At 34.7% G+C, this 15,923-nt stretch overlaps 1 protein-coding gene across 1 annotated transcript; it reads left to right on the top strand.

The window, feature by feature from the left end:
• Positions 1-458: 458 nt before the first annotated feature.
• LOC128180729 (hexokinase-2-like) lies at positions 459-15,663 on the top strand. Its single transcript, XM_052848874.1, has 11 exons — positions 459-618; positions 5,559-5,721; positions 6,199-6,338; positions 8,033-8,248; positions 12,241-12,340; positions 12,915-12,994; positions 13,105-13,217; positions 13,410-13,568; positions 14,400-14,539; positions 14,663-14,799; positions 14,906-15,663. The coding sequence occupies exons 1-11, from the start codon at positions 580-582 to the stop codon at positions 15,002-15,004; spliced, it is 1,386 nt and encodes a 461-aa protein (XP_052704834.1). The 5' UTR covers positions 459-579; the 3' UTR covers positions 15,005-15,663.
• The last annotated feature ends 260 nt before the right edge of the window (positions 15,664-15,923 follow it).

Below are 15,923 nucleotides of genomic sequence, written 5' to 3' on the forward strand. Positions count from 1 at the left end.
TAACTTAACAATTGAATTTTCGAAAGGCTAGGAATAAATGAACTTTCTCTCTCTCTCTCTCCCTCATTTTTTTTACAATGAATGTACATGATATGATTGTAATATAGAAGGAAAAAAGTTTCCGAAAACTTTTTTTATCAATATAATGATATTATTTATTCTCTCTCTCTCTCTCTCTCTCTCTCTCTCTCTCTCTCTCTCTCTCTCTCTCTCTCTGTGCATGCTTATTTGCTCAATTCATACCGAGGACTCTCAATTTAAAGTACATTAAGATATCATTCGATGTTTGTCAGCAGTTATTATGTATATTTACCCAAGATAAAAAAATTGCCATGCCGATAAAAATGTCCTTGACAGTTCTTTATACATCTACCATAGGAGCTAGATCTACATAATGATGTCCAATTTCCCCTGTTCAGCAATATGCCTCAAATCTAGGTCAACTCGAGTATGCTCCCCCTTCAAGGCCTCTTTAATTCATTATGTCTGTGTTTACATGCTAGCGAGACTGCTGGCAAATCGATCGGGCTATAAAACGTCGAAATATCCCTCACAGCGGCACGACAACTGATCCTCAAGATGCCTTCCACTCCAGAGCAAATGACCAGATATGAAAAAGTAAGTCATTTCAACCGCTTCTTACGTTATTTTGTCAAACATGAAACGGTCTTTTGAGAACCTGGGTGACGTATCCAATAGTCGTATCTAGGTCAATCTTTGGTAACGGACCATTACATATTTTTCATTTAACACAATTTCAGTTTCCCTATTTGCCTTTTTAAGTAAATGCTAAGTTTTAAAACTTTGAGATGTATGTTTAAGAAAATGCGACGTTATATTTTTGAACCAGGAATTTCTTGCTTTTGGAGGTGTTCCAAAACCGACATGCGTATATCTGCATTCTCGAGCTTCTGTTTTGGACAATGATGCAGTCACAAACAAACACACATGCATGTGCTAAGATATATATTTTATTATATATTTAAGGATTGAATAACTTATTTTTATTTCGTGTTAATCGAAAATAGCTAGATATTGTTTTCTCTCGAAATCTGATTGGACAATATGTGGGTGTGAGTTTCAAGGACGAATGCAGGAAAACAACAAGCTGGGGATCCGAATGGGAAACAGAATAATATTAAGTTATATAATATTTGATGATTCTTTATCCTAAACTTGTCGAATATTTTCAATTAGCAATGCATTCATTTTTCTTTCAACGCACAAAGAAAATTCGCAAAAAATCCTGAGAAGTCTCTAAATTTCAAATATCACATTCAGTGAATTTACAAAGCATTATCTCTTCACCTCTGTGCTTGTCCTCCTCATCTCACGGCTCTTCATTCTTATTTCATAACTTTCTAAGCTAGGTCAGTACACGTGCTGACCTTGACATTGTAAAGTTACTGACTGGCCAGCGATTTAAGTTGCAGGTAAAAAGACGACCATTTCGCTGACTGGTTGAAAAGTTTAGTTTCCAAAAAATAAATCTACTTGAAAGCAAATTATAACTTTATTTTTTTTTAAACAAACTTTTTGCGGTGAATAGTTAATTATTGTGTTATTTCATTTTTATAGATTCCGTGCATTACATGTTTTCAAGAATTTAACGTATGCGTTACTAGTTTAACAAGATATACACCGTCATGAAGCTATGTAGCCGGGTACATTCGGGTATGTCCATGAAAAACTATGAAAGAATGAGTTGTAATCCATATTTAATTTGCTAAGTAAAATTTTTACAAACAAATGAAAAAATAAAATAAATAAAAATAATTGTACGAATAAGTGTTTTAACAAAGTGTAGCGATATAGTCGAGTACATTTGTTTTATAAGTATCAATGATTGCTGAAGTTTTCTAAATTAATTTTTTTAAGTGTATTTTTTTTTATAAACAAATGGGAAATTAAAAATGCTAGACCAACAAGGATGGAACACTGCCCAATGACGCCATATTAGATTCTGTGTCTTGTTACAAACGTTTCAATCGTTATTCATGATGTTTTTTCTTAAATCGTATATATTTTTCTTCAGAATTCTTTTTTTTTTAAATCCATGGTTAGAATGAATATGCATCATATCATATCATTTGCAATCTGAAAGATATTTGCACCAGGTAGATTCGTAATTAAACAATGTTTACATAAGAATGTATCAGAAGCATGTATTAATCTAATTTTTGAAAATATTGCGCTGTGCAAAAATAGATTGCTGATTCCAAGAAAAGAGAATGTAGGTTTGACTAAATGTGTAAAATTATGCATGAAGACTTATTGTCTAGGTCATTATTCTACGTTGTCAACACTGTCCTAATTATAACACTGGCATTTGGGTCCACATGTGCACCAGCTTTTATCATTTCAGCTTTCCAAGGTCTGGTGAACATTGTAAAATTTTAGTTTACTCAACTGTTTTCCTACCGAGTCAACGTTCCCATATTTTGTTTAGTAGGGCTACAAGTCATGCAAGTGGTGCATAATTATTTAACTTTATCATAAAGTCAACAAACTCTGATAAAACCTCGAGAAACATTCACTGTACATTGATGTATGTTTACTTGTTTACCTAAACTAAACTTTTTACATGTCATAGATGACCTGGTTTGGGTTATATTACTTCCATTCTCATTTGTATTGAAAAAAAATTTTCTCGTCCGCAAAAATGGGTGGTGGATTAAATTGTTTACCAGAAACCCATCCAGAGAGGAAAAAAAGTTGCTTCCTGCTAATAACCGTACCTTCTTCAAATATTCCTATAAGATTCCTGATTCCTGCATCTGTTAATAAACACATCATATTTACATTCTCTGCTGACATTTGGCACTGTGAAAGCATGCGGTTCCTGCAAGTCTTATAGATATAGATAGACCCTTCGTGGTTTATCAGTGTTGCGTAATAATTATATATATCTAGTTCACTCTGTTAAACCTCTGTGATACTCGCGTACACTGATGGAGACTTTATCTCACATACCATACAGAACAATAGGGACACATCTATATACATGAAGTCTTCGTTCTGTTTGGTGTGTGTTAAAAAAAATGTTAATTCTGGAAATTTTGCAACCCTACATGTAAGCGTAGAAGTACAATATGTTATAGTGTGACAGTTTGGTAAGCTTTTCGTAAACTTTTAGATATAAATGATTGTTGGGTTTTTTTGGGGTTATATTTTTTAGTAAACTTGAATATGATTGTTAAAATTCTACCAACTCTCGTTTTGAATATTCTAGGTTGCTAGGTAGAGTAATGTGTTCTCATACAAACAAATCTATGCCCGAGTTGACATTGCATGTTATATGTACATGTACGACGTCGAAAAAAGGAATGAAATGTGTATTAAAGATCTGTACATGTGTATAGGTTTTATAAATCTCAGATTTTGCGGATAACTTGCTGCTGACGATGAAAACGTTGCGGAACCTCACGTACTATTTGTCCCACTTTTAAGAGTAATTCAGTTGCTTTTGAATTTGTATGTATAAGGTTTCGTCAATATTGATTGTACTCTTCTAAAATCCATAAAGAAAACGAGATAATTCTACTGCTCGGTCAATTCGTGTATTAGTCAATCACCAGTTGTTGTTGCAAGAAGAAATGAATTAAGAAAATGTTTTGATGTAAAAACACAAAACAAAACACAATCAAAACAAAACATAAAAACTAGGCGCAATAAAAGATTGTTTTTGTTTTCTGTTTTCCCTTGGAAAGACTTCATTATTAGTAAACCTATCACGATAAATAACAGTTCAAAAAGAGAATCATTGATAGAATTAATCGAGACTATTTCATGGGAATCTTGTTCTGTTATGATAAACTTTCTTGTACATGTATTTTATTTGCTTTTTCACAGTCATATACAAGTAATTTCTGTCGGTTAAAAATTTAATTCTTAGGTTAATAGTCTGAACCCTGCATGACAAGAACTAATTCTTCATTAGATGCTGTGTGCCGACATTATTTTGTAATAACTGTGGCACATGTCCACTCAGTCCTGTTGGTTTGTTACCGAGCAATGGACTATTTTATTTAAATAACCAAGGTCGTCTGCTCTGAAAAAAGAAACGCAAGAAAGCAAGTCCCCAAGTACTTGTGCATCACTGGCACCTGATTATTAGGGTTTTTTTCGTAATCAAAAATGTATGTAGTACATGCACCTCTACCAAATACTATAATACAATGTTTATAAGGGTATATTTTCTTTATCAAAAGAAGATATACATGTGCCTATGCAGTGTAGTATAGTATATTATGATTTAGAGATAAAAGTGATGTACTTTCGAAAAGACCACCGAACAACGTTAAATGTACATGTAGTTTTATGATTAATCTTATTCTTGTATGGAAATTATCAGACAAAATTCATTGCATGTAAATTTATATATAGAAAACATTTTTGTTAACAAAAACAGGCTGTTCCAAACATGAACTTTACCTCCCTCCTCTTTCGCAGATATAACTTGTTTTCAATAGAGATCTTTCACCTGAAATAAATTATACTTAGTAAAAAGTGCTTGTAAATCACCTATGCAATCGTTCGCTGTACATATGCACCTAAATACATGGATTGAAATGAGACGAGTGTTTGTATGTATGTATTTTTTGGCATAGAACCAGTGACTGTTGTATCGTCTGCTAGCTTTTATTCGGACTCTTCTGGATTGTTTGGCATCGCGATTATATAAATAGAAACCTATATACCTATATACATGTATATTTATACATACCTGTCTTTGAGTCTTTGTTTAGCTTTATAGCAAATCTACATATTTTCGTATTACTCCAGTTGCTCTTGGAATAACTTCTTATATATGCAACCAGATTTTAAATGTTTTTGAAACTTAAACGTGCTTTGTCTTTCTATCTATCTGTCTGTCTGTCCTTTTTGTTATCTTCTTTCCTTTGCGTTGTTCCTCGATAAATCCTGTGGTTTAATTTATTAAGGTCATATACTTTGAATTCTTATCCTAAAAGAGTTCATGGAAAGATTAAGCAAACTATCCTTTTGAATGGACTGTGTACTTGACCCATTTCTGATTACCAAATGCATGTTGTAAATCTGTCCTTAGACAGCTAACCGTTGTATAAGTGTATGCTCGACTCGGTAACGAATTTCTTTATTTCAGTTGTCGTCCATATGATCCCCACAAAAATATACGGAGAATATCCAATCGCATACAAGATTGCAAATTTGTTCTGCATCACATTATTGACACAATTCATACGAAGCTGAAACTTGAACTGGTGCTGCATTGAAAATAGCTTTTTCTTGAATATTACAATGTAAAAAGTAATGGGTTATTGATGATTATCTTTATTCCGTTGTTTTGCAAACGTATGGATTGCTTGTTCGTGATAAAAATTACTCTAAAATAATGATGCAACATTCCCAAAGATAAGGTTAGAAGATAAAAGCCACGTTTGTAGAGTACTTATTCTCAAAACAAAGTAATGGACAGATGGGAAAGAGTAAGGAAACATCATTTTAACCCAATGTTAAACTTTATATTTATACACGCTATGCGAGTAAGTTTTATACAGTTTTGACTTTTTTTGTAGATTGAGGCGGTCATTAAGGGGTTTAAGTTGTCGTCACTTACCTACAAGAGGGTGATGCACCTCCTGCACGAGGAGATGAAGAGCGGACTGTGCAGCAAGTCACACGTGCGCGCCGACATCAAGATGTTCCCCACTTTTGTCAGGGCCTTACCTGACGGTTCAGGTGAGTCTTCTTGAGGGAGGGTTACACTTCAAGCATTCCCCCCAGTATGAATAATTCATAAATATATGTTTTGAAGTAGATAAGCTATGTCTGTGGCAATTCCATTGTTCATTATAATTAAAGAAAAGGTTACTTTTATTTTTTAAGACAATGCCAAAAACTACCCAAAAATATGATAGATGTAGTAAAAATATAACACCTTCCTCCCATTTTGTCCTCGTTCGAATATGTGGGAGAAAAGTTGAAGTTACAGAATATTCATTAATGATTATTCAACAACTTATCTACAAGTAATATAGATATTGGATTTTTGTCATTTATGTCATTAAAAAATAAAACACTAAAAGTAAGTTGATTTTTATCCCATTAATGACACCCCGCACCGCGGCAATTCATATTGGGGACGTATATACTAAAAACCTGGTCAAAACCAATCATGTTTATATTAATTAAAAAAAAATTGTCCTTCTAATACAGAAAAGGGGAATTTTTTGGCCCTTGACCTTGGTGGAACTAATTTTCGGGTATTGCTGGTAAAACTGAACGGACATGACGTTGATATTCAGAGTAAGACCTACCTCATTCCACAGCGAGTCATGCTGGGAACCGGAACTCAGGTATGTCATGATGCATGGTGAGCATGCTCAGTTATATGACATGTTTCAATCAAAGGGACATCACCATGCTAAATATACATCCCCCAGTAAAGTAAAAGAAACCTTGAAGGCCTATAGTATATTAATAATAAATTGTTGTTGACTTTGTTATTGGTACTTTATTTACTCATCTTTTTAAAATCTTTGTTCAATAATCTTGCACTGTGCGTGCGACAAGAACAATATTTCAAAGTGTTAGACTAGAGTGGTAGGATAGAATTTAAATATGTCTTATTGTACTCTTAATTTGAGATACGACCCAAAATTTAACTTTCATCGGGATTCTAAATATAATAGCTCGAATATTACTGAAATTGAATAGTATTGAAATACTATGTACGCCTTTCAGAATCGTTTCAAAATATTTGATTTAAAAAAAATCTTTGCTGAGTGGAGTTTTTTAACAACTTCAGTGCTTTTATCGTTGTATCTGAGCCATCATTTACTAGAACAAATATCTCGTATGTCTGTTTTGCATTGTAAGCAGAATTTCTTTGTAACGTTGTGAAGGTTTCGGGTTTAAGAACTAGACTTTTCCGTCTCGACCTCTTTAGATCCATTTGATATATTTTCCATCGCCAAAGTTTAGTTTGATTTTATTTAACCCTTAAAGACATATTCTCTGAAATTTATCATAGCCGGGCATTGTTGTTGTTCTTGTTTAATTCCATATGTGTCAAATTCAAGTAAACAACCTTGACCTATTTGCAACAGGATCTACAATTGTCCGTTGCGTGTCGTGATATTTATTATTATTATTCAGAAGTACACGTACTGCAAGTTTAAAGTTCTGGAAGCCGAGACTACTTGTGAGAATAGTTTTAAACTCCAGACTGTCGATAGTTATCTCAGTTTGTCCATGCAGAATTCGCATGAACTGTCCTTTTATGGTGTACACCCAACATTTATAATGTGAATAATTTAAGACAAGTGGCATCGTCTCAAGCCACGGGTTTTTGTGTCCATTCTATTTCGACAAATTTCTATTTTGTGGAAATAGAATGGACACAAAAGCCGTGGCTTGAGACGATAGAAAGTGGTCGTTTAAAAGTTTTTTTGAATATGTAGGATAATCCATTTACACGTACATGTACTGAGTACAAAGTGTTGAGTGTAAAAGATCTTGACTACGCGATTGCTATCCCCGATGCATTCAACGTTGTAGTGTCTTGGCTTTATTCATCTTATCTATTTTTCTTGAATAATATGATCAATTTTTCTTTCAAAGTATATTAATAATAAATATTCGAAAAATATTTAACCGGGTTTTCCAAAGAAAAACCTGGTTATTTTGTGAAAATGGCGGGCGATCGGGCGGGCGGCTGCCAAAAGGGTACCCCTTTTATACGGATAACTCCTCCTACAGTTTTCACGATAGAAATTGTTATTTTGCAGATCAATTGTTTATGAAGAAGAAAAATATCCGTTGAACTTTGTCATTTTTGGGGCAAAATATTGCATATATAGTACCCCATAGTCATTTCTCTTGATAGGTAGTGTTTATCAATTAAGGGTTAAAAAATGGATTATGAATAATTTAAACACAAAAAAGCCCCGGTTTGTTGTGATATAGACATCTGTTCACTTGTTACCTGAATAATTCAATTTTGTGTAGTAATATCAAACTTAATTTGTATTTTTTTCTTTCGTTGTAGTTATTCGATCACATAGCAGATTGTATAAAAAAGTTCATTTATGAGCATGATTTACAAAACCAAAAGCTGCCTCTGGGTTTCACATTTTCCTTCCCGTGTAAGCAAGAAGGCCTTGCCAAAGCGCGTTTATCCCAATGGACAAAAGGCTTCCGGTGCGAAGGGGTTGTGGGCGAAGATATATGTCGCCTGCTGCACGAAGCACTGCTTAGAATTAAGGTAAGAGGCAACGAATCGCGTTACATCATCTGCTAGTTTACTGCCAAGAATTTTATAAGTCTTATTTTATGCATGAAACAACATTAATCGGTCTGTCTTCTGTTATGATGAGGATGAAGGTTGAATATTATGGTTCAAACCATATTGTAGCCTGTCGGTCTTTTCCGTTAAACAGTACAACGACACCAAATGTGTTACGTAGGCGTCCATAATAACTTTCTTTTCATTGATATTGAAGATATATTTTAAAATTGTGTGTTGCGTTTTGAGTTAAATTATTTAAATTCAATGAAATAACCTAAAATACACTTCAGAATATAAACATTAATTTAAAGCTGTCCAGACAATTTGGAGCGCCTTCGTTTAATTTATATAAAAATCTAGTGTTCCGTTAGGTGTTTTCCTTAGCTCATCCAAAGGATATTTTTTCGAGAACATGAAGTAAGACAATCTTAACTATGAAAAATACGCCCTTCCTTATTACTAGAACGCATCATATACTGTGTACAGGGAAATATTAGCACCGCTTTATTTCAGCCCGGCCTTTTGCCCTCGTCAGCGGGCCGAATCTGTGCTTATGTCTTAGATTACATTTAGTGTAGAAGGGCGAAAAAAGAAACCACGGGGCAAAAATAACCCTGTATGTTTACAAAGGGTCCGATTGCTTATGGTGTACCTATATGATTTATAGAAATTCCACCTAACTGTGTACTTGTGAGCACTTGCGGTTATTGAGCCGGTTCAGAGTAAACATGTTATCGTTACCAGTCTGGGGACAGACGGCATTGAGGAGTGTATGTTACTTCTAAATGTCTATCAAATGTAAATTTGAATCCTAGGAAATCAATTTCATTCACATCAAGGTTGAAAACAGAAACAAGTTATTGTCTCCAAGACAGGAAGCTTGATAGAAATAAATCAAAAGATAAAAAGCACGAAATAAAAAAAAAAGATAGTTAAATATTATTAAAGCATATTATTACTTTTATTTATTTGTGCCCGGGAAATAGCCAGAATCTCAAGAACTTTAAAGTTATTTTTAGCTCACCTGAGCTGAAAGCTCAAGTGAGCTATTCTGATCACATTTTGTCTGTCGTCCGTCTGTCCGTCCGTCTGTCCGTCTGTCCGTCTGTCTGTCCGTAAACTTTTCACATTTTCAACATCTTCTAAAGAACTACTTGGCCAATTTCAACCAAACTTGGCACAAATCATCCTTAGGCAAAGGGGATTCAAAGTTGTGAAAATTAAGGGCCACACCCGTTTTCAAGGGGAGATAATTAGAAATTAATGAAAAATTTCGAGAAATTTTCAAAAATCTTCTTCTCAAGAACCAGAAAGCCAGGAAAGCTGAAACTTGTGTGGAAGCATCCTCAGGTAGTGTAGATTCAAAGTTGTGAAATTCATGACCCCCGGGGGTAGGGTGGGGCCACAATGGGGGGTCGAAGTTTTACATAGGAATATATAGAGTAAATCTTTAAAAATCTTCTTCTCAGAAACTAAACAGCCAGGAAAGCTGAAACTTGTGTGGAAGCATCCTCAGGTAGTGTAGATTCAAAGTTGTGAAATTCATGACCCCCGGGGGTAGGGTGGGGCCACAATGGGGGGTCGAAGTTTTACATAGGAATATATAGAGTAAATCTTTAAAAATCTTCTTCTCAGAAACTAAACAGCCAGGAAAGCTGAAACTTGTGTGGAAGCATCCTCAGGTAGTGTAGATTCAAAGTTGTGAAAATCATAACCCCTGGGGTTAAGTTGGGGCCACAATGGGGGGTCGAAGTTTTACATAGGAATATATAGAGTAAATCTTTAAAAATCTTCTTCTCAGAAACTAATCAGCCAGGAAAGCTGAAACTTGTGTGGAAGCATCCTCAGGTAGTGTAGATTCAAAGTTGTGAAAATCATGACCCCCGGCGGTAGGGTGGGGCCACAATGGGGGGGTCGAAGTTTTACAAAGGAATATATAGAATAAATCTTTAAAAATCTTCTTCTCAGAAACTAATCAGCCAGGAAAGCTGAAACTTGTGTGGAAGCATCCTCAGGTAGTGTAGATTCAAAGTTGTGAAAATCATAACCCCTGGGGTTAGGTTGGGGCCACAATGGGGGTCGAAGTTTTACATAGGAATATATAGAGTAAATCTTTAAAAATCTTCTTCTCAGAAACTAAACAGCCAGGAAAGCTGAAACTTGTGTGGAAGCATCCTCAGGTAGTGTAGATTCAAAGTTGTGAAAATCATGATCCCTGGGGGTAGGGTGAGGCCACATTGGGGGGGGGGGTGTTAAAATTTTACATAGGAATATATAGAGTAAATCTTTAAAAATCTTCTTCTCAGAAACTAATTGGCCAGGAAAGCTGAAACTTGTGGGAAGTATCCTCAGGTAGTGTAGATTCAAAGTTGTGAAAATCATGACCCCTGGGGGTAGGGTGAGGCCACATGGGGGGGGGGGTGTTAAAGTTTAACATAGGAATAAAGAGTAAATCTTTAAAAATCTTCTTCTCAGAAACTAATCAGCAAGATGATTCTTTTTAATTGTTAAGACTTTGGCTCCAGGACAATTCTTCGGCCTCACAAGAAGGTTCAGAGTTTGATGTAGCTAAATATCCCATATATAAACAATTGTAAAGGATCTTTTTGAGAACTGCAATACTCAACATGTGATATGACTATAAAATTGAAGCAGGCAGCTATTTTTTCAGTAGAATCATTTTGTATTACTGTTTTGGGTTATTGCCCTTGATTTATTGATTCTTGATTATTTTAATTAATGCATCCACTGTTAACCAATTAATGTGATGATTATTTTTATACAATAATAAATATTCAATGTATATAAGTTGTTCTGCATAAGTAGTTTTGGGTTAGGCTGGATTAGTTTGTTTATTTTTGATTTCCAATTTTTAGATACTATGAATTATTTTAGGCTGGCACATATATAGGGACAGTGTCTATTGCATTGCAACGAGTGGCTGTTTGGGGTTAAACTTGAACAGGTACGGAGAGATTGAGGGTGTTGACATCCCTGCACTTTCTAATTTTCGTGTTTTTCTAACCAACGATACAGAATGTGCGGTCATTTCTGCCCTGTATCGCATTGATACAAGTGTGCGGTCATACCTGCTTGTATTGGTGGTGGTTGCGGCGGAGCACTAGTGTATGGTCATCCCTGCTGGTGTTCTGGCCTTTCTAGTGCAAGTGTGCGGTACTCCCTGCGTTAGGTTGAGCTGTTGGCGCAAGTGTGAGGTCATCCCTGCTTGCGTTATCTCTGCTTGCATTAACGGTGGTACCTGTTGAGTTGCGTAGGTGTGCGGTCATCTCTGCCTGCATAACGTTGAGTCCCTATATATGTGCAGGAGCGGTGATTAAAGTCTGCTCTTGTAAATATTTTCAGCAATCAGGGCTATCCGAGTTCCAAGGGGGAAAAATGGATTTTATTTATACAGGATCTACATGTATTAATGTACATTGTCCAGATTGTATTATGACTCCATTAAGCTGACTTTATCATACCTATTGTTCCTCAGGTGAGCGATGTGGCCCATGGGCCTCTTGTTTGTTTGTCCTAGTGATGTATATTGACGATAATACAAATGACAATTCTAAATGTAACTTACTTGTAATACAATTTGCTGGGTTTTTTCTCCGGCATATGAACAGAATCGTAACTCTAACGTAATAAACGTAATTAATGCATGCGCGGATCCAGAAAATAAATTCGGGGGTGTGGGGGACTCCGACAGTTAATTGAGATTGCCAGGTGGTCATAGGAATCTTTTTAGTAATTTTATTATCATGTAAATTTTAAGAAATTTGAATTTCACACACTTCCTTTCTTTTTATTTGTCCATGTCCAAATAATAATGATATCCTTCTTTTGATTAAACTTTTAAAAATCACTATGGTAACAAATATATTGTTAAATAGTATGTAGCCCTTTTTTCAAATCAACACTATGGAACTGAGTATTGCTGATATACCATGCACCTGATATTTCAGATCAACTCAGTAGAGGTGGTGGCCGTTGTCAATGACGCCGTGGGAACTCTGATGTCGGCTGCTCACAGTGACAGGCAGTGTGAGATCGGCCTTATTCTAGGTCCGTAACAAACCCCACAATCTGTTAGGGAGGCTGAATTGTCAACAGATCTCCCATCAGATCGGCCTTAAATCTTTTAATGTAACATTTTGGCCATAGACTTATCATTGGGTGAATTAAAAATGATTATATTTTACTAATTTTAGCATTAAGAGTCGGTCATTTTCCTATCTCTATACAGAGCTTTTTGTTTAAAGGAGGTAAATATAGCCTAAAATGGCCATCCAGCCTTCCTAATGTCAAAGTTCCCTTTTATAAATGATTTTACTTAACATTCGAAATAATGATTTACTCTTACATGTATTTTACTGATTTGGACTTTTTTTCAAAAGTGTTTGCATTTTCATTCAAATATTTTGATCTCTAATGGAAATTGTTACTACTTGTAGCGAAATGTTTAGAAATTGCTAGGATGAATGATGAAAAATAATTAAGTGTTCATTACTTACCATATTTTTTTTATATATCTGTTAATTATAGTCATGAAAAAACACATATAATTTGACAACATTTCCAAAAGAATGTTTTTTTATGCACGATGACGTCATTTTGTTACAATGGTTTTATCTCACAGGGACCGGATGCAATGCGTGTTACATGGAATCTCTTGAAAATGTCGGTCTGTGGGAAGGGGACCGCGATCATCCAAACCAGGTGAGACTAGATAATGGAATTACCCCCTAAACTCACATCTGTAAACACCGTAAATAGAATAGAATGAAGTATATTGGTCAGCTACATTTATATTTGAATTTCTGCTATAGGTCATAATAAACACAGAATGGGGAGCATTTGGCGACAATGGATGTTTAGACTTTATTAGAACCGAGTACGATCGAGAACTGGACAATTTCTCCATTAATCCTGGAAAACAAATGTAAATATTTAAGTATTTCCAAAACTAGTGTAATTTTTGTGTAAATTGCTGAGGTTTTTTTTCTATGGGAAGTACTGTAGCTCCCAGGTCTCTCATTCGAATTTTTCATGACCGGGAGCTAAAGTCAATAAATGTTACATGACTGCATTCAAAAGGGTATTATATTTTATTGTTGTTTTAATGCTATTTCAGAATGGAAAAGATGATTTCTGGAATGTACATGGGTGAGATTGTACGATTGGCATTAGAAAGACTTGCCATGGATGAACTTTTGTTTTCCGGCATCGACAAAGAAAGCGAACTTTTTATTCGAGGCAGATTCTATACGAAATACGTCTCAGAAGTCGAAAGGTAAAGTTTAAAACGCTACTACATTGTAAGAATTTAATCTAAGCTCTAATTATCAAATATTTATCACTTGATAGAATAATTGTCAGTCAGCTTTAATTTTACGATATGCAACTTGAAGTTTGGTTTCATTTGTTATACAGAACAATTATTTATAGTCAGTGAGCATAATTTCACGAAATGCAACATATTAGCGTGTAAGTCATATCGTAACATTTGGAAATGCAATCACCAGAGTTATAATTTAATGGCTTCAATAACTCAGACCATAGAATCTGATGTATGTCTCAGAAATGGTGTATGATTTGTAGCCCGGTACATTTGCATGATTTTATAAACAGCATCGACATACTTGCCAAAAGGCAGAAATTGTTCTGGAATGTTTCCTACAAGTACAGAGATTGGGGGTGATTACCTTGAAAAAAAAATATCCTTGTTATTTTATGACCATTGAATGGTACAATGATACTATAGGGAAGCTGTATTGGCGGTACTTAAAGTTCCGGAATATTATATAAAAACTATTAACTTCACATTCCGATCTTGAGACATGGCTACAAACTTTTAACTGGGTCGGCATGTTCCCTAATAAAATTCACGCATGTTAAAATATCAAATTGGGACTGAAGACATAAAGTATAATTATAGCTCAGAACGTGCAAATGTTGATGCATTAAAAAGATTTTTATTTAAATAAACCTTGACATAAATTTTAGAATTTTAAAATGGGGTGAGGAATTCCACATTGTAAAAAAAACATTTTATGCTTTATTTACATTTTTTCAAATCGATATAGACATGTACTAATTGATTTTTCTATTGGATATTTTACAGTGACAATGACGAATTCTTCAGAAACACCAAGCAAGTACTTGATGAGTTAGGCATTGAAAACTACACATCCGATGACTGCAAGATTGTCAAATACGTCTGCACCCTTGTATCTGCGCGCGCAGCTTTCCTTTCATCAGCTGGTGAGTAATAAATACAAATTCGTGTTGTAGCCAGGTACTTACTGCATCGGGTACCATTCTTGCGACGATCATTAATCCGTTATTAACAGTTCTCACAATTTATGCTCGCACGTGTTATTTCAGGCATTGCTACCCTGATAAATCGCCTTAAAAAGAAGTCGATGACGATTGCCATTGATGGCTCCCTATACCGATTTCATCCTCGATTTCATAATCTTATGGTCCTGAAAATTAAAGAGCTTGTTAACCCTGGTCACAAGGTAGTTAATCCAGTCTAAGTATAGAAACTAAAAGTAAACAGCCAATTTAAAAAAAATAAAATAAATTAAAACAATTAAAATTAAAGGTAATCCGGGTATTTTGCAGTTCAAGTTGACGTTATCCCACGACGGAAGCGGAAAAGGTGCTGCACTGGTTGCTGCTGTAGCAACAAGACTCCTGGACAAAAAACAAGTTGCTGAGTGAGGAGGCTGTACAATATAGAACCTGAGGAGGAAGAATCTTGCGATTGTAAGATCACGTGACGTTCTAGATGAAATCACGTGACTGTACTCTTCTATTCATCTATATTGTTTGCCAAAGTTTGGAAAATATGGGTTTTGTTTTTTTTATGCTAATCTTAGATCTATATTAGCCATCCGCATAATGATATTGCGCCAGGTTGACGAACGCTGGCTAAAAACTATACACATGTACATAGGTATCTGCAGGTAACTGCAATTTTGTTGCGATGTATATTAATGAAGGGAATTCTTGTGTTGTAAACGTATGCTACCAAAATGAAGTCTGTTGTGTTGAGATTTTTATCAATGAAGTGGAAGAGCTTATTTTTTTCATTGATATGTTTTACTGGACACATACTCGAAAATGGTTTGATTTAAAAAGATACTTTTTACAGCGGAACAGTACAGCATTAATTAACTCATAAGAGTTTCTTATTGTCAATCGTTAAAAGCAACTTCTTGTTACATACTCATTATTGTAAATGCATTTACCTTATAAACAGTATTTATATTATAAGCCTTGTGCAGTTCTGCAAACTTGTTTTCCGGTAATTGCTGATATATTATGCTTTTTGTTATGAAATATGGAATTGTTATTATTAAAATTAAAAGAAAAAATGATTCAAGAGTTTTTAATCAAATTCTGCATAGCAGAAACACCTGCTGGAGTATATTCACCAATGAATTCAAACACACACGTAATGCTTTTTAAAGTAACTAAAAACTGAAGATTTACAAAACCCAAAGATCTCTAAGACTCAACAAATCCCAAATTACACAAAATTTTAAAAAACCGACATCACAATTATCAAAAGTATCCACATTTGTATTTTACAACAGATAAATTATTTATTAGTTATGTCAATTTGATTCACTTTATA

The sequence above is a fragment of the Crassostrea angulata genome, chromosome 4 (genome assembly GCF_025612915.1).
Source record: "Crassostrea angulata isolate pt1a10 chromosome 4, ASM2561291v2, whole genome shotgun sequence".
NCBI lineage: Eukaryota > Metazoa > Mollusca > Bivalvia > Ostreida > Ostreidae > Magallana > Magallana angulata.